The following is a 22792-nucleotide window of genomic DNA, read 5'->3' as shown; positions in this document are numbered from 1 at the left end:
GTGTTCAACGCCTGATGCTCAAGAAAGACGACGACGACAGTAATATACAACTTCTGACACAAAAGAAAGACAGCGAAAATAACGCTCGAGCGAAAATAACGCTCGATCCGACGCTCGCACGTGTGCTGACACAAGCTCTAGGACTAATCGCCGGATGTTGTGTTAACTTTTTATGGCGTAGCGCGCTCTGCAAGGTCCCCTATTACAAAATAAATGATGCTGAAGATGATGAGCATAACTATAACTCCGCGGCAGGGCCGGTCTAGAAGCTCTCCGTCACTAAGCGGTGGCATGTCACCGCGGTTCCACGTATACGAGCAGCTCGTCTTAAGATACAGGGTAACGTTTATCTTTCTGCGACGCAGCTCTGGTCAGCGGAGCTCACAATAGAGTCCAATCAGCCATCTGGCCGTGAATGAGAGAATGCCTCCTGGCACCGACACTATCTCCGTTATCAGCCGTCTCGAGTTACTTTGTGCGTCGCAGACATCATTTTCTGGTCCCAGCCAATTGGGAACGCCCAGTTGCGTCATGTCTGGCAAAACAATTCGGCCCGTACCTTTGTGTGCAACTTGAGATACCATTAGGGTATACGGCCTGCAAGGGGAAAAATGGCGTTTTACTTGTAGCATCAAACTGGCCCCAACTTTTGCTGTTGGAAGCAAGGTAAGCTATATAGCCTTAGCTACATAAACAGGTAAGGATTGCATGCATGAAACAACGTTAAAAACGTGTTTGCTGAGCTCAACGAACTAAAGTTTAAACAAAATGTTATAAAAAGGTGTCTTTGCAAAAGCAGAACATAAACACAGTATTTTAAAGTTAATTTCTCCCTATAGTCATGATGGCGTTAAATGTTAGCGCTAGACCTAAAATCAAATGAATCATTTTTTTTCCTACTTTATAAAATTTGTGTACGCTAGCAATTAACGGTGAAATTACGATTACTTGGTGTTTGATTCGTTTTCGGCTATCGTGTTCAAGAGCCCGTCAAGTTATTCCGGTTCCTTCGCAAACCAGTAAAATATATTGTTTTGTTTTGCTGAACCGCTTTCTTGAAAATGCAGGAGAAATGAGAATTTTTTTAAATGACATGTATTCTGATTTTTCGATTCATCACTGAATGTATGATACCTAAAGTATCAATGTATAGAGAAATCTCATCTTTTTGAAAATATCTCCCGTGGTTTTTTGTGAGGTAACTTGCGGACGCAGAGGTGTTGCGATAGAACGATTCACAGGTAAAAATGTTGCACAAATTTTGCTTCAGTTAACATCTCGAGAAGGCTTTGAAAACGCTCGCCTCGAAAAGCAATGCTGCTGAATTTAGAAAGAATCAACAGGACGCATGTTATCATATTCGTGTGAAGGCTACAAGCATGATGCCATGCCTTAAAACGCGGAGGATATAAATTTGTGCAATAGACTTGCGCAAGTCCACGCTGTGTGTGAATGTTCTCGTGTGCGTGCTATTTAGAACTGAGGCCCTGCGAACTTAGTCTTGATCGCTGGCGATATTTAAGCAAGCAAATAGAGCAACGCGGCACTTTTTTGTCCCTCCGGCGGGAAGTTGGATAGAATGCTTTCCAGCTTCAGGTTTAGAGTAATGAAGAACAATGAATGGGTATTAAAGGCTGGCAGGAATTCCTACATGGTAATTATATGTCCGTCTATTCTAGAAAGCTTTAGTCTATATTTGTTCACAGTGGCGCAGGATAACCACTTACGCTCCAATACAGGACCGTCAACTAATTAGCGTTTTAGTTATCTAAACCTATTCATTGCTAGGTCCATCTGCATATGTTCGTATTACATGTGCTTTCTTTTGTACTGACGCGGTGGCTTAGTGTCTACCGTGTTCGGATGTTAAGCTCCAGGAGGTTGGTTTTAAAGCCGACTGTAGCAGCGGGATGTCAAGCAAGCGATGTGCAAGAGACCTCAAGTTATGCCTGATATTAGTGCACGTATGACAAGCACAGCTAGTCTCGTTCATTCCAGAGTCGTGCAGTATGGAATCCGACACAGCACATGCTTAGGTCTTGGTATGTTAAACACCTTTTGTTACATATTGGAAGACGAAAGAGTGCATATAACTTGTCTTATACGACGGGCAGTATAACTACGGATATTATAATGCCCCCTTTTCGTCCTTTTGCATCTCCACCAGATGCGTGAGCTGAAGTTAAGTGAATATAGAATACTTACGCTTAATTTTATACTGTCTACTTCGAAACGTGTTTTTGATTGTGATCAAAATAGTGGTAAAAGAGACGACAGGTTAAGGAGCAACATTTATTTGGTGTATATTTGACATTGGAATACTTTGACACCTGTGGCCATTTTCAGACATCCTCTTCTTTACTAGGCAACAGAGAACATTTTCGCCATGTGTCGGTATGCAACCTTGCTGGCAATATTCGTCCACGCGACAAGCGCCCCGCTACAGTCGTTTGGTGCGACTCTTGTCCAAAAATGTAAGTGTTTATAATTCTTGCATTAAATTTGAAATGCTTTTTACTGATTGGCCATTGTGAATACGATAGAAGAAAGCACACGATGCGGTATACTTCAAACAAGGTAGAAAGCTGGCTATTTAGTGCGTCACCAATAATTAACGAGACTAGAGCAAGTAACAGTGACACAGACAACATCCTGACTTTTTATGTCTGTGTCCTTTTTCATTCACTTGTCTTTTTTGTTGCGAAAGCAACACTCCGACAGCTAAAGCGAGACCTCGGGTGGCCGCAGCTACAGCCTGAAGAGGAGCTAGGATCTCCTCATAAAAAAAAATGCTCTCTCCACCGGGAATCGAACCTCCATCTCTCATGCCCCATCTCAAACGCTTTAGCCAAGTGAGCCACGCGCAGATTATTGTTTTATTACATGGAAAAACTTGAGTAAAAAAAGAAAACTCCATTTACTTACTTTGTTTATGTCTGAAGTTAGCGAGGTGCTTAATATGAGTCCGCCACATCCCAAGCCTGACAATGCACCACCTTCAAAACACCAAGCTCCCGGGAAACCCACTCATGCATCTAGATTAGGCAGAGTTTGGAGGTTCTTCGCGTGGAGCATACGTACTCCTGACCAAAGTACACTGCTCCCGAAACACAGATTTGGACGTTCTTGGTGACTCGGCATGCCTGTCCATCATACGGCATTTCCAAAGACTGAACAGTTCCATCAACACAAATAGATCATAAGGCACGACAGAGTTTTTGTCAAGAGGCCAAAATCTAATAGTACATGATGTAATTTCAATATCTTTTTAAGAGTTCTTTGTAGTATGTCCCAAAAGAACATAGCATCACGGCACAGAATAAAGCAATGAACAATTGTCTCAGGCACGTTACAGAGACGTCAATTCACCACCCAGGGCACAAACATCTCTTTATCATAAAGAAATGTTTTGACAGGCAACGTCGCTGTGTGCCGTTTGAAAAAGAACGGCTGCCTGAACGCACATTCGCCTAACACGCTTTAAAACAGTGGTGTTCAAAAGCCCCAGATAAGGCTGCCAATACAACGGTGGATGGAAGAAAGACTCAGTGAGGACCTGGGTCATCTGCTTTCTCGAGAGGTTACACAGGTAATCTATAGAGAAACGCACAGTCAGAAAATTGAAAGTGTCAGCAACCTTTGTAAGGAATCCTCATAAAGGCCCCTCATGAGCCTGCCCAGTCGATGCGAATAAGCAAGGCAAATGAGGAATGACGCGCCTAATGATGACAGGCACAAACAAAATGAGTGGTTTGCCGACTTGAAAAAAAAACGGGAAACAAGTTGATACACAAATAGGGAAACAAGGCCCACTCCACAAAACTCTAAGGGAAGGAACAAGTCACGCCGCATGGACTTCCATTGAGTGCGCCACACAAATGTTGATAATATGTGTATTACTTGTACCTCCCTCCGTCCACAATTCTGGACTTGAAGGACATACGCATGCTTCGCAAACAAAAATATGTCACAGACCTGTCCACGCCCGAGATCGAAAACAGCGCATCTTAATTTTCCTTCTGTAGCGTAAGGATGGCAATAGTCATGATGATAGGCTAGTCAGCGGCGCATTTCAGACGAGCTTGTACTCAGCATTGGACACGACTGGATTGAACTACATTAGATTAGATTGGATTAGACTGGACTGGATTGGATTAGACTGGTTTGGACTGATTTGGTTTGGATTGGATTGGATTGTACTTGACTGGAATGAACTGTACTTGATTGGACTGGATACGATTACACTGGATTGGTTTGGTTTGGCTTATATTAGATTGGATTGCATTACACAGGATTGGATGGGATTAGATGAGATTCGAGAGGAGTAGGCAGCCCAGCACCAGGCACACATGATTGCACTATCCTGGCCTAGCTGAGATAAGCCATCGCCAATTTCCAAGCGTAACCATAGTTCCCTAGTATTCGCTAGCCCTCGCTTTAGCCAAAGCTAAACCATCACTATTTTTTATTTATTGATAGTTCAAATGAGGGAAACAAAAACATTCACATCACAAATGAGAGAAAAAATGCTGTTGTAACAGGCAAAAATCAAGACGTGCGCGAAAGCTTTGCCCTAACTGACCACCTGTGCCCGTATACGAGCAGTTCTTTTAGCACTTTCCATGTGCAATGCACGACCGTTGTCCTATGTGACGCTTTCCCTACTGGTATACATTCCCTGATCATTGTTCTTAGGGAAATAAGTTTTCTGAAAAGAATTGAAAATTTGTTCATGCTCTAAACATTGTATGTTAGGCTTTGAGGCTTTATTTATTGCAAGCTGTTTGATAGTAACATTTAAATGTTACAGATAGATGTGGTGTTTCATGCTTGTTGCTTACTCATTTAACAAAGGCATTCTTCAGACTAAACAATTCGCAAATAGATAGGATCTGCAAGAAGGCTAGAACATTTGTCATCTTGTCACCATAGGTGTAAGCAGAATAAAGACTATCAGGCCATGTATTTGGAGGAAATGGACGGTACCTTTTTGGTTCATACCATGGATCTATCCATCCAAACACTCTGCTCCCCACACACACCTGGCGCTTAAGTGATTCCTGTTTCTTGTAGCTGCATCTGTTTTGTGCAGCGCGTATGATAAATAGTGCCGGAACAGTGTGCTCAGACGTACGTGTGGGGCTGAAGAAAGCTCTCAGTTTTAAGAACTTAGAAGCGAATTCAGTAACATAAAATGATGAAACCTGCTCAACAGTATTATTACTAGTAGCAGATAATAGCAATATTTTATTGAATATTGAAGGCATTCCGCAATGAGGCCCCTAACATCCCAGAAAGCGTCAGGAACACTGACTATCGTTCTCTTGAAGGTGCAGGGACAGGTAATATATCTTAAGTGGACAGGGTAAAAAGAAATCAGGAAAATAATTCCAGTAAAAAAAACTATAAAAGAAAAGCGGTCAGATTCACCGTACAATTGAAGGATGGTACGTTTTCTAGGCTTTATTTAAGGAAAAATGAAAAAACAATAGAAATTTTTCACGCTGCTTGAAAAAAAAAAAGAGTTTTAGAATAGCATTAAAGTGGTAGCGAAAATAAGAAAAATTATATATGTGCCGTAGGCAAATTGTAGTAATAATAATAATTGGTTCACAGGAAAGACAAGGCGCAGTATCTGTCACACTTTTTCAGTGGACACTTTTACCGCACCGTAAAGTAAGGGAGGAAGGCAGGAGTGAAAGCGGAGAGAGAGAAAGGGAAGCAATTGATTATGCCTAAATAGAGATGTATTGCAACGCTCAGAAACCGCTCAACGCATTCTACTTCGCATGAAGGCGGAAGGCCTTTCATCACTGGTTGCTACTGCTTCTTTGTTCCAAACTTCTATACATTAGTGTCTTTTAGAGAGCCAGTTAAAACAGAAAACCTGCTTTCTGTCATCAAAATGCCCAAGTGATGCTTTGGCGACTAAAATAATGTGCAATAAGAAACGTGAACCCATCTGATTGACGAAATGCGAACGTGAAATTTGTAGAACGTGTATGCTTTCCATCAAATAATATGGAATGGGGAAAATATTTTAGAGACTTCAGTATAGACTGCCGTAATAAATTATTTATATGCGTTAAAACACCGCCGCAAATTTCCAAAATATTTCTTGGTTCCTTCATACCAACTTTGCCTGTTCTGAAGAGTTGCAGACGGTAAAATAGCAGATGGCGGCCCATTAGGCTTCAGGGAGCCAAAATCAGGAATGGATCTCCAAAACTGGGCTGAGAAACAGCCTCAGCTGGATCGCGAAAGCACGGTCAGTCATAGCGAGAAACAGCAACCACAGTAAGATATTAAAGGTGTCAAACAGCAACCACAGTGAGACATTAAGGGTGTCAAACAAGACCAAAACTACTCCTTGTTCAGCTGAAAATGGGTCTAGCTTGGAAGGCCTCCTCCGCGTCCCGTTACAATATGGCAAGCCGCAACGCTGCCTTCATAAAATTAGTGCATGCGCTAAGACTAATTCTATGCAAGCATTCCCCGCATGCGCACTAGTGATCCATTATTCCGCTAAGCATGATATCATGCAAGGCCCGCTATACTACAACATTTAATTATTTATAGCCTCACCGCGGCCGCACCTGTCCCAGGGCCCCTTTTTCTGCATTTAGGCAGAAAACAAAAATAGAGAACCATAGGCCAATGGAGCACATTTATTCATCTCACAAATACAATGCCTGATGCAGGAACAGAAGCTAAAGGCAATTGGTGCCTGACGAGGCCACTGTCTCTACGCAGTTCGGACTGCTGGTGCAGCATATACTTAAGTAACAATCTTTCCTTAACAAGTCCAGGTATATAACACGCATGAGCACGAAATCTTGATAATCTGAGGAACATTGGCAGTCCATAACAGAAAACGCGAAAGATATCTTTCACTATCAGCGTTAGCAATGCATATTATGATAGCAGGTCTATCGAAAGCTTGTTTGACTTGCCGCGCTCAGGTAAGGGTGCGGAATTTCGGTCCAAATACACGGCCAATGACACGTTTCACTCTATATTCGCAGAAGAGAGAGATCGTCTATTTTTTACCATTAACAAAGCCATTTGATTTTGACGAGGCATAAAAACAAGCAAACTGAAGCCAACGCGTCCTAAAAGGCATCGAAATTAACCACGCATAGGGATTCATGTCATCTGTATGCGCTATTCAGGAAACAAAAATGGCTGCGGTTTTGTTCTGCAGTGCCGTTTAGGCCCCAGCACTGCGGCGACGTCCTGCGAGGCGGTCACGCGACGAGCGGAGTTTACACCTTGTTCCACGATGCTGCTGGTCCCTGGGGACAGAGAGTCTACTGTGACATGGATACGGACGGAGGAGGCTGGACGGTAAGGATTACATTTTGGGGAACTTCTTTCGCACACTTTTCCACAGAGCATCTTTTGTTTTTAGAATCTAATGTGGAGAGTTTTGTTTCTGGAAGTCGAAATATAGAAGGTTTCTATATGAATTCAACGCTAGCAGATCAACTAGTCGGATATTCGTAATTGTAACTATTCAGATAGTCGTAATAGCCTAGGGTGGCTATTATGATGAAGTAACTTATAAAGCACTTCCCACGGAACGGGTAGCTTAAATTGTTGCTGCAGTTTTGTCCAAACTAAGCGAATGCTGTATGGAGAACACTCTCTGTCATCCTAAGAAGGGCGAGAATGTAAGATAGCGATTCCATGGCTTCTACTGCAGAGATTATTAATGTAACAATCTAAAATTCGCATTGCGATGCCTAAAACTATTATTTTAGGCCGAGAAGAAAATTGTCGTACCAAAATATTCCAATATGCAAGCGAAGAAGCATGGCTGCTAAGTCTACCCATCGCTAGTAATTTTCGTTTGCTTCCGAAGGCGGTTGTTCTGAGATCCTAAAATTAACTCGTGGGACATACTTGTTTTCCACGTCATAAATCAGGAGACTACTACCCTACGCTCAACTATCGACTAATATCATTGACCAGTATTTCTTCCAAGATATTGGAGCAGGTCATCTTATCCCATCTGCCAAACTTTCTTGGGTGACCTTGTTTTTTTAACTGTTTTCTAACTGTTTTTTTTTTTACATGGTTTGAGAAAACGCTTGTTTTGCGAAATATAATTGATTAACCCTTTGAGCTAGGTCAAGTTCATACGTCATGATTGAAATGCGACTGAATGCATTTATATACGCTTTAGCAATGCGTTTGATACAGTGTCGCCGAATGTACGGCTTTACAAATTGAGCATGCCTAATGTCAAACATGGTGTACCAGAATTTATAAAGTGCGTTTTGTCTAACCGATTACAGTATATACGCGTTAATGACTTTGAATCGTTAACGATTCGTGTGACCTCGGGCATCTCGCAAGATTCTCTCGTCTGTCCCTTTCTAACAACGACCTAACAAAGTAATATCTTAAATGGGACTGTTTGTGGATCATTATGTCATTTACCACGAGAAAAAAAAACATTAATCACGTTGAATTACTCCAAGCGGGCCTAACCACTATCGCCAATTAGGGCTCGCAATGGCAAATGGCGCTTAATGCTGCTAAACTCAAAGTATTGCGCCTTTCCCGTCTCAAGAACGCATGTCCTGTTTTCTACACTATTTATATTTCCTTATTGGCACACGTAGAATCTCATAAATATTTTGGGGCAATTCTAATTTCGGATCTAACCTGGAAAGCACACGTCAGCTTTATCACAGCCGCCCCTATAACTGCATGCTTTCATACATTAAAAGCAATCTCCTTGGCGCCAGTCATTATCAAGATTTATCTCTGTAAGTCACTTTTTGGCTCAAAATTACATTAACAGGCTGACACATTAGAAGCTGTGTAGAACAGAGCAGCGTTACTGTTTTTTTTTTCCTAACAGCATCGTTCCTCCATCGTCACAAATATCAAAAATAGTTTGTCATTACGTCATTTTGATCTTCGCAGATAGGTGCTACATTTATGTCTATTGTTTTAAATTCTCAATATGAACTCCACCCTTAAAGAATCACTTATCAAAGCACCAACGTGTGTTTCATCCCGCAACGATAACTCACGGAAGATTGGAGGTCCTGGTTACCGTACGGCATCCTGCATATCTTCTTTCATTCCAAAACCATGGTCGGAGTGGAACCACCTACCACCAAATACTTATGTTGACGAGTTTAAGGCAATGCTACCGTTATTGCGCTTTACTCTAACCTTGACTGTTTCACTCTGTTTAGAACATTTTGTATTAAATTCTGTTCCTCTTTTCGTCTGTAGTTTGTATTATTCAGATCATTCTGTCTTTGCACCCAGTTGATTGTTAAATATCTATTTGAATGGTAAGTTTCAAGTACACATTTTTATGTTTGCTAGCTATTTTTTGTTTATTGTTTCGGTGAAATTATTTGTTTCGGCGTTAGTAATCTTCATAATAATTGCACTGTTTCGCACTGTCAAGAAATGTATATTCTTGCAGCTAGTTATTCTTTGTGGCAATCATGGATATCATTTTTGTACACATTTGTGTGTGTGTGTGTGTTGCCTCTTTTTTCTTACCAGTTTCATTTTATCTCTATGTACCACTTCCGTCAGTAATGTCATGTAGGTCATATCGGAAATAAATAAAGGAAATTCCAATTAAGCGATCAGAGAGTGAACCAAAGCGACTTCTTTTTCGGCATCGAAGACTGTAATAATCTGGTTTCGCGTCTCATATTAGAGATATACCTTTGCTCGGTGCACATGAGAAAAGCCGCGCATGTCGTGGCGACGGAGAAACGGAAGGTGTTTAGCATATAGTTGTCCTTTTGATAGGCTCCTGTTGAGCGTCGTCAGCGAATCGCTGGGCGAGGATCGCAGTACACAACACGTGACCTAAGGATGTTCAAGCTGGCACGCCAAAGAGCCGTGCGCCTCGCGAAGGAAGAGGCTAGCTCACTGCTTGAGCGAAGCGAAGAGGCGCACCGGTAGACATGGCGGAGCAAGAATGAGTAGAGCACGGCCTATCCATGTGTCCGACATGGCGTCACAAAACTGTTTCTATGTTATAAAACTGCTACGATAAGGCGCAGGTGGCCTAATTTATCGAGTTGTAATGGGAGGTCCGGCGATTTGTTCGGCGGTTTGATAGAGAAGTGGATCAAGATTGTGAAAGTGCCTGCAGTTCATTCCTGGATTCTGGGAAATGAGCCGTGATGCGATAAACCTGAAGTCTGCAAAAATAAAACTGAGTATGAGCCAGAGAGTAGAGATAATAAAAGAGGCTTGAGACAACGTCAAGCCAAATTTGTGTGCCTAGGTTGAGAGCTCTGAAATGACAAAGGGAGATTGCCATTCCAGACTTCACCTCCACTGCGGTGGCTCTTAATTCAACTACGCTACTTCTTCTTTTTATGCAGGTAATCCAAAAAAGAGGCCAATACGGAAACAACGTGTACTACTTTTACAGAAACTGGATAGAGTATGCTGGAGGATTCGGCGATCCCACAAAGGAGTACTGGATTGGTAACCCAGCCTCATAATTTTGAATGTGAAATCATGTTTAAAAATGCAGAAATTATCCAGAGCAGCTGGTTGTTGGTTTCGTTCATTATGTATACAATGTACAACGAATATTTAGGAATCAGATTATGATACTATCTAGGTAGATGAAACAGCAATGATTGATAAACTATGGTTAACATGAAGAAAACTGCAACTATTCACGTAGTGTTTTTACTGGTCGATGATGAATGCCTCGAGTGTGTTCACAAAATTCGTTTTAAGTTTTAAATCATTAGGTATTCCATTTCGATAAATTCAATTAGTCTTCCCTCATAAGTACTATAGCATGGTGGAAGGTTAAAATTGCGAAGAGTTGCAGCTCTTTGGCTTCTCCTGGGAAGCAAGAAGAGGTTAGTGGAAGCGTGTCGTTCGGTATTACAATTCTATGCACTATTGCTCCAGTTTTTAATACATATATATAGTTCAAAAGTAACAATCTCAGCGATTTGATTTGCATAAAGGCTTTGTTCAGTCAGTGTACTTTCAAAACTTTGCAAACTTGACCGCTCGTTTTTATAGAAGAAAAATTGCTTCAGCCTACTGAAGAAATTAGAATATTTCGTGGCTTGGCTTACCAACCGTGGATTGAGGCAGAAAATTGTGATGAGACGTTCAGTGATAAAGGGAGCTTTTATTTATGAAAACTCACCTAACTGTTACAACTATTCATGCTAATTGGTATGGTAGAAAGGAAACGCAAATTTTGGAACAGATATAGATAATACTAGATTCGCTGCTGAATGTAAAACTTTTCATAGAGTTTGGAACCTTCATAGAAGCAGTTTGTTATTATTCCTTTTAATTTCTTGTTTATGTGGTCCGAGCCGATGAATATAATTTTATTTCAAACTTTTGCTAGCGAACCTCAAATACGTATTGAATGTCAGCAACTTGATGGTGCCAGCGCTCAGTGTTCTTGTCATTGTTCCTGCCGACAGAGTAGTAAGGCAAGAATCTGAAAGAATTTCTTTGTAGGAGTTTTAAATCCCTTTTACTTTAGTAGTACCGGTAAACGGGAACAGGTGGTGGTGCTGACTATGATGAGAGGGGAGGGGATACTGCTCACGACTTTTTCCGGCCTGTAGGAGAGGCGGCACTTTTGGCGACCAGGGGAATGGGTTAAAGGGAGGGTTGGGAACGGGTGGGGGAAAGGGGGGGGGGGACTCGAGCAAAACGTCCGCAAGAGTCAGAAGGGCCGAAGCACGAAGCACAGCGTCGAGGACCACTGACACAGGACTATTCAGAGTGCCCGCAGATCACTCACCACAAATTCAGACACGACCGGCAAGTCCGAGCCAAGTGCAGGGTCGGGTTCGTTGCGAGCAGCGCACTCCTCGACAAGCGTCCTAGCTCCGGGAGGGAGTCAGAACGGTCTTGAAGGCCTGAGGGTGTACTCCGGAGCGACACCCCGGTGGGGTGGCGCGAGGACTGCCGGGGGAACCGCAGTACGCTGCCGCGTTGGTGAAACCGGGCAGCAGCAGGAGATGATCGCACGGAAACCGCTGCCTTGGCAGCGGCGTGCCCCGCCGGGGTGGTGCAGTGGTAAGACGCCCGACTACTATGCCGGAGTTCCCGGGTTCGAATCCCGGCCACGGCGGCTGCGTTTCGATGGAGGCGAAACAAAGAGGCGTCGTGTGCTGTGCGATGTCAGCGCAAGTTAAAGATCCCTAGGTGGTCGAAATTACTCCGTAGCCCTCCAATACGGCCCCCCTTTCTCTCTATCCACTTTCACTCCCACCTTCATCCCTTCCCTTACGGCGCGGTTCAGGTGTCCACAGAGCAAGTGTGACAGATACTGCGCCTTTCCCTTCCTATGAACCAACCAACCAACCATCCAACCAGCGGCGCGGCGGTTGGCACTTAGGGGACCATCTAGGCGGATGGCGCGCCAAGGCCCGCGAGCAGGGAGACCACTGGAAGCTGTCTCTTGGGGAAATCCGGGAGGCAGAAGGAGGGACCGCATAGGTACATCTGCCGAGGCAGAGGCGCGGCGGCTGACGCTGAAGGAACCGCCGGAAAGGCGGCGCATCGAGGCCCGTAAGCGCACGGGAGTGCTGGCGAAGCAGCGGGGAGGACCGCAGGAGAAGCGACAGGAGACGCTGGGTGCGTCAGGGCCCACGGAAGATGAGGAAGCAGAGGCCAGGAGGACTGTCCCCCCGAAGGAGCAGAAGTAGGCCGAAGCGGGCAGCCACAGGGATGTGCCACAGGCGACAGGGATGTGCTTGACAGGTAACGGAAATCCTGGTATCCATTGCAGCACTGGGGGCGCATCGCACGGTGAAACGATGGGGGCGTGCTGGCAGACATGAATCAGGGACCACTGCGGCAGTAGGGCTGCCAGAAGCCAGCGAGAGTGGGCCAGGATGGCCCGGAGATTGTACCACAGGATACCGGGGCACAACAGGACTGCGGCCCGCGAGGCAGCAAGCAGGACACGTGAACGCAGGAGATAGCACCAAGGCAGGCGACCGGGCGAGCTCGCCGGAGCGAGCGCTTTTCACACCCGCTCTCGCCGAGCGCTGATAGGCGACTGACGCTGGGAGAAACGCGCCTAGTCGTGAGAAATCGAGCGCGTACGTCCGCTCCGAGAGGTCCGAGAGATCCAAGAGGAACTGTAAATCGGAATATTTATGCAAGTAAATTGCATATGCAAGTAATATTTATGAACGCGAATTATTGTTTCCTAAGTCTGTTCTGCAAAATGGGAACGTTTAGGCAAGTAAAAATGCAGCGCAGACACGTAGGAAGCAATACTACGTGTGTATGTATACACTCAAACGGCCGTTTCACGTTGACGTGTAACTAAGCGTTCAGTTGAAGAAAAATGCATTAGACCTGAAATTTCACTCAGTGCTGACTGAAAACATAGCATTTTAAATTAGACATTTGTTACCAGATAAGCTGAAACAAAGTCAGAAATTGCCTGAGTATTTTTGAAAACAAAATCATGAGCCCGAAGTTCCCCAGACAGCTTTCTTACGATATAGATAAGGAAGGATCGATCAACCACAAACATAAAGGCAAGCAGAGGGGAATGCACTTTTTGTGTTGGTTATAAAGTAGAAGAAAAAAAGACCACATGGTGCCGGCTGGGTGTGAAACCACGACCTCCGATGTTTGCGTCCACTGTTTTACCACTCGGCTATGGGAACGGCGATTTATTTGTTTACATAATGAGGTGTTTTTTTACAGTAACGCATTCTTAGAGTGTTCGCTGGTGTCACCCTCTAACTAACCAGTGGATATGGAACACCCTGTAGTATCGCAGGCGACACGTAAAATGTGTCTACCGGTAAGGAGGGAAGCTTTGTGTTTGTGATAACCCTCTTACGCCGCCTAGTAAGTGTTCTGTCCGCATTTGATTGCTGAATATATTAAGAGGTGCATCACGAAACATGAAACTCATCCAACAAGAGAAATGACAATTTATAGGTTTTATGGCCGCTCCTGTACGCGATGTAAAGGGTGAATAATCTTGCTTACTGACGCTATAAAACCGAGGCCTGATTTACTGGTTCCTGTAGCGCCAAGTAAATAGGGATATAGGAGGGACGCAGAATCTCTCCATATGAACGCACTTTCATGTTGGTCGGGCCCCCGCCGGGGGCGTGCAGTGGTTACGGCGCTCGACTACTGTTCCCAAGGGCTCGGATTCGAATCCCGACCACGGCGGCCGCTTTTCATTGGAAATGGGTGCCCGTGTGCTGTGCGAAGCCTGTGCACGTTAACGAAACCAGGTGGCTAAAATTGTTGGAGCCCCCTACTACGGCGTCTCTCATAGCCTCAGTTGCTTTAGGACGTTAAACTCCACACAAAAAACATGTTGGTCAAATAATCCTGACCCCGATATAGTGAAAGATAAACTTATACTTAATGAAGAGCTTTCCTTTTTAAAATTTAGTGTTACCTCTCTTTTTCACATTTTCCTGCAAATACACGGGTTCAATTACGGCTGAATTGCTGCGCACACTTCGCTAGCAATCGAGTTTGCTAGTCAATGTAGAACCTATGTGAATATATCATTCGGTAGCCAAAGCATGTGCTCAAGCATCCTCTGGCACTGTTATTTTGTTGTTACAGTGCGTTTTTTTTTTTCACGAGAAAAGAAGTTTCGCCCCGCTTTCGGGAAGGTTTAGAGCGAAGCATTTCTTAGGCAGTCGTTCGTGGAAGCGTGGCTGTTGACGTAAACAGTGGATCAGGGAGCCACCCCATGACAGGTTTCATTGACCAACCTATAAGGCAGGATTCTTCAGTCTACCGAGATCGACAGTGGTCATCATAAACACACAAGTACCAGATAGTATCGTGAATGATATTGTTCGTATGCAGAGGGTCCCCTGGCACTGTCGCGTTCTAAATTTCAAGGTGAAAATTAATAGTACGCGGAATAAGGCAGTACAATTGCGTTACCGTACTGTTCCAAGCGGTTAAAGCCAACCTGGGCCTAATATTTGCATGACCTAAGGCCAGCTTTCCTAGTCGTACAGAACATTAATTTATCAGACAGATTGCGGAAAGGCAGCTTGGTGAACGGCAGTGAGGGTGGTGTCCTGACTTCAAACATAAAGCTTATGTTTTGTCCTCTAGAGTTCCTGCACGTTCAGAGAATGATACGATGGTTAAGGCAACAAAATAGACAAAGAAAATACTATAAATAGCGGACTCAAGCTACCATTTTTTTGTGTTTAAAAATGCATCCCTAATGCATTACGCGACAGAACTGTGGAGAAGTAGCGAGTTTAATTTTGCTCGCTTTTGTTTTCATAAACTATCTCCGATTTTCAGTTTGCCCTCGCTGAACAAACGGAAGCCACGGTAATACTTATATAAATACTCTTAAAACATTACACAATTGTGCTAGCTTCGCTTAAAGGTTATTGGCCAACGCCTTTCTTTTGTCACCTTTTTTCCTCTACCTTGCGTATTTGAGTACTCATTAAAATTTCATTACTTTTTTTTTTGTTTGCCTTCTTCGCAAGAACCTATTGCGACGTCCATACGTGGCAAATTATGTTTACGCCAGAACCTATTGCGACGTCTCACTGACACATCTCGCGTAATCTCGCAGAACCTCGCTGACACATCTCCCGGATTCCAGATATTCGCCATGAGCCTAGAAAGGCTTCGCCTTAAAACTTTTCTGGTTAGTCTCGAGGTGACTCTGCCCGAGCACAATCTCTGTGAGATTGCGGAACTGTTCGTTTGGCAAAAACGATCTGTGCTTGCAGCTCACGCCGCTAACATCTAAACAGCCAGGCGATGTGCAACAAAAAGAATTGCGCTCATACATCGTATTACCAAACATCTCAATCATCTGCATTTCTGTTCCTGAAATTAATATTTTCACGTATTGTAAACTGCAATTTAATCACAACATCTGCACGTCCACCTATTTCGGCATTACATGCTTGCAATTTTGCTTAAAACCAGACTTCAATGTTTTTACTAATGTACTCCGATTACGCGTGAGTGCCGCACAAACAATAGAAGCTTAATTGAGTTGGTGCCTGTAAGAAGCATGGACCATTCCCATCAATGTGTTAATCAATTGTATGCACTTTATTTCGCGGTTGCCTTGTAATTATCTCAATATCTGCACGTCAACTGCCTGGCACAGAGTAAATGCTCGGTTGATAAGAGCAGCCTTCAGAAGGAAAACTTAGATTCGCATCACAAGCTTGGACCTTATTTATCATTATGTTCATAAACGTATTTTAGAGTATTTATTCCAAGGGTGCCTTAAAATCAATTTCGATTCGTAAGAATGTTGGTTGGATATCCCACTTTTAATTGCTTTCTCTGCACGCTTGAAGAACTTACGACGTAAGGGTTTTCTATCCATTAGTTGCTTAGACTCTTCTCATCAGCATCGAATAACAGTCTGCTACAAAGTGCCCTTTCTACCTCACCACTAAATTATGCCCCAAGTAGCAGGACTCGCAATATTCTGTTACATTTAGTGACGATTTATGAGCCACTCCATGGTACTGCAGTGCCGTAATTCAGCGACCACCAAATTTATCTGAATTTAATCGAATCTCTTTCTTTGTTTCCATGCAGGCAATCGGGCATTGCACGCTCTTACATCCGGAAAAGAGGTCATGACACTTCGAGTGATGCTGATTAACGGCACAAACGACTACCAATCAGTAGACTATGAGAGTGTTCGCATTGCCAACGAAGGCGAACTCTTTAAGATGAAACTAGGAAAATTCCTCGGCCCTACAGGTGAGATTCTGCCGTTTCATAAAGGACGTTATGTTCATTTCCGGTACGCGAAGCGTCTTGAAAGCGATCAGTTTGGCTAAACTAGGGTGATCATAGGGACTAGAATTCGGCCCGATGGGTTGCCATATACTGTACTGGCAGTATGCGCATGATTATATACCATGGTAGCACTGCAATAAGTCATTTTTCTCCGAGCGCTTGGTGCAGGAGGGACAGCCGCCGATAGGAGCCTGCTTCATTCCAACGTTATGACATAACAAGTGACTTTGACAGCAACCCTTGTGTCATGTAACCCGCAGTGGTTTACACTATCCAATGACACTAGTCAAAAGTTCGTAAGACATGACAGAATTGGACCATTTGTTCGGTCATTTTTCTAAATTTTCATATCCTCTCCTTTCGATGTTTTTCGCTGCGAACAGCGTGAAATAATTTCGAAACCTTGTTTACCAGAACATGACATATCAATGCTGTATCTTGGCTCTAAAGACCTGCTAGGCTGCCGAATGGATTTAGCCGGAATTTGAGTGGATCTCTGGAAAAATTCAATACTCCGCAATGCGAAATTCGCACTCAGCTAAAGCGTTTTTGCTATATACTGATAAAATTATGTGAGGGACTAATATGTATGTATGTATGTATGTATGTATGTATGTATGTATGTATGTATGTATGTATGTATGTATGTATGTATGTATGTATGTATGTATGTATGTATGTATGTATGTATGTATGTATGTATGTATGTATGTATGTATGTATGTATGTATGTATGTATGTATGTATGTATGTATGTATGTATGTATGTATGTATGTATGTATGTATGTATGTATGTATGTATGTATGTATGTATGTATGTATGTATGTATGTATGTATGTATGTATGTATGTATGTATGTATGTATGTATGTATGTATCAGCAGTTACAAAGCACTCTATTTTCTCATGAAGCAAAGAAAATTATTCAGAAAAATAAAACGAAAGGCCTTAAGCGATCGATGCACAGATCGTGGCTCTTCGTTCTATTTTCGTTCAACTCAAGTTGATAACAACACACACAGCTATGGAAAGGGAAATGATATGTGTGTAACCTTGGAGGCAGGAATGCAAAGGAACGTGACAACATCGTCGAAATCAAGTAGGAACGCACATATGAGGGGGCGTCATCTGCAGGCGCTAGCTGGTGGTTGGTAAAATAAGTGATTATACTATAACATGGCTGATGTTTAAACCTTCGATACCGACTTAGGCGAAGCGAAAGCGTTGTTTTGCATGGTTTCGTTTTGATGAGGCTTAAGTACAGATGGGCAAGTGTGGTTTTGCAGCGGTTAAGCTGCCGAGACTACTGCGTCCAGGACACTGTCTACTACAAAAGGCCACACTTGGTGCTGTACTTGGCGACAAAAAATTGATGTCAAATGTTGACTGGTGGTACACAAAAGATGCTACCATGGTTTAAATATATAGCCACACAGTGACCTCTGGCTCGTTTAGGGTCAAGCGGCCAGACAGATTGACCTTGGCTGATAAATGGCCCCGTGTGTCCGGGTGTCATCTACGAGCCTTAAGCACTAGCTTGTCAGCGTGAAGTTTAGTGAGCCCCACAACGTTGAATGGACATAAATGGTTAGCCTCTTCAGCCGAATTAGCATTAAAGGTGCATCAGTGCTCTTCGAAATAGAAGATAGAAAATAAATAGAAGAGCATTGTAATAGAACATAGAAATACACTGTAATTATCACATTGCTCATGAAATAACATGTCTAAAACACTACTAGAATGTTTTAGAGCCCTAATCTTTTCGTTGCAATAGATGCAACCATGGTTGAACTATACAGCCACACTGTGACCTCGGGCTCATTTAAGGTCAAGTGGGCGGACAGACTGACCTTGGCTGATACATGGCACCGGGTGTCATCAACGAGCCTGAAGTACCAGCATGTCAGCGTAGAATTTAGTCAGCCCCACAACGCTGGATCGACATAAAGCGTTGGCCTCTTCGGCCGAATTGGCGTTAAATGTGCATCCGTTCTGTTCGAAATATGTAGTTGGTAATAGAAAAGCACTCTAATCAAGCACTGCTCAAACGAAATAACGGGTCTAAAACACTACTTGAATGTATTATAACCTAGCTCTTTTCGTTTAAAGGTCGATAAAAATAGATGTTCTCCCAAAACCAGTACCTTAACAAAGGTTTCCGCAGAGAAGTTGATTAAAGAATCACAAAAATAACTGAAAATTAGGAAAGGTTTCCAAGACAGCTTATCTGCATCTGCTTCTTCTCGGCTTCTGCTTCTCTCAGCTTCTTTTGGCATCTGTCCTGATGTATGGATTTAAAACGTAAAGACAGGCTAGTGTGGCCTAATCACGTGTGAACAGTTCATCCTTACTGGCCTGCTTATAGAACATCAGCTGTAGCGATAGTTTAAGATAACATCGCTCGGTGAACGTTTTACCGAGTCCGGTAGTCTTGATGCGCACACATGAAGAAAAAAAAGTAGCCTCGGTCACACGCCATCGAGCCAGCATCGGCTATCACGCTTGTGTTCACAGGCTACGCAGTCACTACATGATACAAACCGTTAGACCACCGCCAATTCCGCATTCTTTCGAACGAAAGCCCTTCGTTTATGGCCTCGTGATTAATTTGTCAAACCAGGATACTTTCATCTACATTGAAAAGACAAACACTAGTACCATAGGAATCACTGGATCCATTATCGGTCAGAGTATTTCTCTATTTGGTGCTAGGTCTTCTAGAAAAAAAGCTTTTATTCACAAAGGCACTGTTTATGAAGAGGGAGAGTGTTGAGGAAAGTGTTTGTTCATAGCTTAGTCAGCCTTACGAGGTGCGGTAATGCTCAAATGAGCTCTCAGGTCTCGCTACCCCTCTCCTAGATTTTTGTCTTAATCTCTTCCTTACCCTGTCAAGTGGCTGAAAATCAGAAACAATCGTGCTCATCGATAGAAAGCTCAGCCATATTCTCTCCGAGAGTGGCCGGAGACACGAGACAATAAACAAAGAAAACTCTCACGTTAGTATTCCTCAGCACCTACGTTGTCCAGAGTGCATCCGCAGATGCGTAGGAAGGCTGTGGCGCTCGACGTCAGCGTCGACAACAGCTGTGATTTTATTCCAGAATCTGTACTTCTCCCACGCCAATCCTCAAGGTCATGTCCTTCCGAGAACTGATCTTAGATGTGGCGAGAGGAGCCAGCGCTTCTTGCTTCTTCTACTTCGTACACCCGCTGTTGTGTTTTTCTTCTTCACACCTGACAAACAATTTGCGCCCTCTGGTGGACGAGACCTGCATGCAATTCAAATAGATAGATGGATTTACTGAAAGGAAAGGCATAGATGTTGGACGGAATAATTAAAATCTGACCTGCTACTCTGCACTGGGGAAGGGGGGAAGAAAGATGATCATGATGGGTGACGATGTGGGAGAAAGCATATTAAAATATATACAGGCGCGGCAGCTTTATTTACAAGCGCGAATCAAGTCCAGTGGCGCACAAAAAACAGCAAAGATCCCGCACTGCCAGGGCACCCTTCCCCTTGTCCTGTCAAGCGCCCAGCTGCAGTTCTCCGACAGAGGGCTCTTCTCTAAACGCTGAAGTGACTAGCACATTAAATTCACACGCATACACTGGACACCAATAATATATGCTCCACATTCTTCGGGATGCCACAAGTTGAACATTCTAGGGAGTCGACCTGTTCAAATATATAAATAATGTGGATTCCTGCCCGCAGTGGGCAAGGATCCATTGAAATATTATCCTGTGGCCTTTCAGTTGGGTAGATGTAAGGACCTCCATAATTTTTAGTGCCAGAGAATGGTAGGCGATGTGGCCTAAGGAATGTTCCAAAATTTCCACTGCAGTCTTTGAGGTGATTCCCCTATATGTAGCGAATAGATTCCCGAAGGGCTGCAAGTTCAGCAGCGGTTGCTGTAGAAGTATGTCCCAAAAGGAAATGTAGATTCATTTTCTGAGCTGGTATGACCACAGCTGCTGGTATGACCACAGTATGACCGCAGATCCGGCGATGTATGCGTGAATATAATTAGGATATTTTGGCTAGATGTGCGCCAGTTGTTTCGCGGCAGCTATTGTTTGACCCCACTAAGTGGCACCATTCATTTCTTTAGTATCCGAAGAACACGAAGGTGCACCAAAGGTTTATCCATCACCCATGGTGGTTGGGTGGCACGATATGGCAGGCATATACCCTGTTGATACTTGCGCCTGATGGCAGCGGAGTGCAATTTTAAACTGCATTCCAGCTGCTCGTCCAGAATCTTACTCAATGGGTGAAAACAGTGTGATGTAAAAGTTCGTAAGTATACACGAACTGGTTCGTGTGACAAATATATTGATATTGGACAAGCATGTGTCTCTTCAATTGTGCCTTTCGTAAAGGTACATCTGGGCAGTCCAATGCATATTTTCAGTGCTGGCATCAAATGGGATCCAACTGAGCGCCCCTTACTGCACCTTTACGAGACTCTGTTTATTGGCTACATTCGGTACAGCCTCGCAGTACGCTCTAATATGAGAATTTCCTGCTTGCATGCAATTCAAGGCTGCGATGCTAGGCTCTGAACCGTTGTACTGCTTTAAGGTTGGTTGGAGTAATTTTTATTAAGTTTTATATTGTATATTTTATATTCGAAATCAAGAAGCTACGATTTTCTTGTACCGCATACTGTGAAATCTTATCGAAAGCCCCTTTGAAGTAAAGGAGCACTGTTCACGAGATCATTATCTTTCTTGATTTGAGTGCCCGGAAGCTGTAGTATGGTACTGATCGCTTCTTTCAATAGGTACTGCGGCAAGGGTTTGTGCCAATAATAATGTACGATATAAAAGAACCGTACACATCTGAAATCCGAGAAAGAGAAAGATTTAAACCTTAATAGTGTTAGAGGTAGAAGTCAGATATCCTATAAAGGTTGAGCTGTTGAAGGGACTGTCTTTACTATGTTGCACGATTTTCGGATTAGGATACGTATTATCAAAAATTATGTTTGGTTTCAGAGCAATTCAATGCTTGAGTAGATCAGTTTTCTTTGGCACCACCTATTGCACTGCTGCTCCTAACTTGGGTGCTTCAATTTACAGTGCAAGTAATCAAAAAAAAAAATTCACGATATTTATACTCCGCCCAATAAATGTCTACAAGTGAAAGAGTGATTTATACTGATACTCTGCTTGCGTCCACGTTTGCAGACTGGGACAGCATGTCAGTTTGCGATGGAATGAAGTTTTCCACGTACGACAAGGACAATGACCTGGCCGACGAGAGCAGCTGCTCCGTCTTATATCGTGGTTCCTGGTGGTACAACAACTGTCATGATTCGAACCTTAATGGTCTTAACCTGAATGGTATCCACGCAAGCATAGCCGATGGCATTGCATGGTTAAAAAGAGGACCACACGGCATATTTCTTACGTATTCGTATCCCAGTGTGCGTATGATGATGCGTCCGAGTAGCTTTACAATAGGCTCGTGAACTGCTTGTGTAATTTAGTTTCGACTAGATTACACGAGCTCTATACTCCTTTAAAATTGGGGCTCTGGCCACCACTTGTGCTTGTCGTCCATTCAGACCAGAAAAAAAATCAAATCGAGTGAAAAGAAAATTTCTTGTGGCTCGCTTTGCGTCAGAATTCCTGAAAGGAGGCGGGGCTTACCGCAAGGTGTAGTTAAACAATTTTGCTTCACTATTAACGTGCCATTTTATTAAGAAATGGACGTCTTGTTACGTTTGTTATTGTGGTTTACTTTATAAGGAGCTCATCATACCTAGTGCTACTGGCTAATCTTTTGGATAAAAAACTAAAAAAAACTATCTTTGTTCTCTATTCTTCAATGTCTTGAATGGGAGGCCCAAAAGCGCGAAGAATTGGCGGAGGGCTCCAGCCCCAGCTGCCACTCATCTTATTGATTTTATTGACAGATGAACCACGTAAATATAAGAAGAGAGATCTTGAACGGTGAATATAATACCAGATGAACATTGAATCTAGGAATCA

At 43.3% G+C, this 22792-nt stretch overlaps 1 protein-coding gene across 3 annotated transcripts; it reads left to right on the top strand.

Annotated features, from left to right (window-relative positions):
• The first annotated feature begins 510 nt into the window (after positions 1-510).
• Positions 511-22754, top strand: LOC146195912 (techylectin-5A-like). 3 transcript variants are annotated; one of them, XM_084597955.1, is made up of 6 exons: positions 511-666; positions 2366-2474; positions 7205-7347; positions 10377-10482; positions 16582-16749; positions 21986-22754. In XM_084597955.1, the coding sequence occupies exons 2-6, from the start codon at positions 2387-2389 to the stop codon at positions 22267-22269; spliced, it is 789 nt and encodes a 262-aa protein (XP_084454081.1). In that variant the 5' UTR covers positions 511-666; positions 2366-2386; the 3' UTR covers positions 22270-22754. The 3 variants fall into 3 exon arrangements, with proteins under 3 accessions (XP_084454081.1, XP_084454080.1, XP_084454082.1); XM_084597954.1 differs by having other exon boundaries at positions 513-666; positions 2347-2474; XM_084597956.1 differs by lacking the exon at positions 2366-2474 and having other exon boundaries at positions 524-666.
• Positions 22755-22792: the final 38 nt, after the last annotated feature.

The sequence above is a fragment of the Amblyomma maculatum genome, chromosome 3, assembly GCF_055883805.1.
Source record: "Amblyomma maculatum isolate TAMU_Amacu chromosome 3, ASM5588380v1, whole genome shotgun sequence".
NCBI lineage: Eukaryota > Metazoa > Arthropoda > Arachnida > Ixodida > Ixodidae > Amblyomma > Amblyomma maculatum.
Note: the sequence above shows the minus strand (reverse complement) of the source record. Positions and strands in the feature narration are given on the sequence as shown.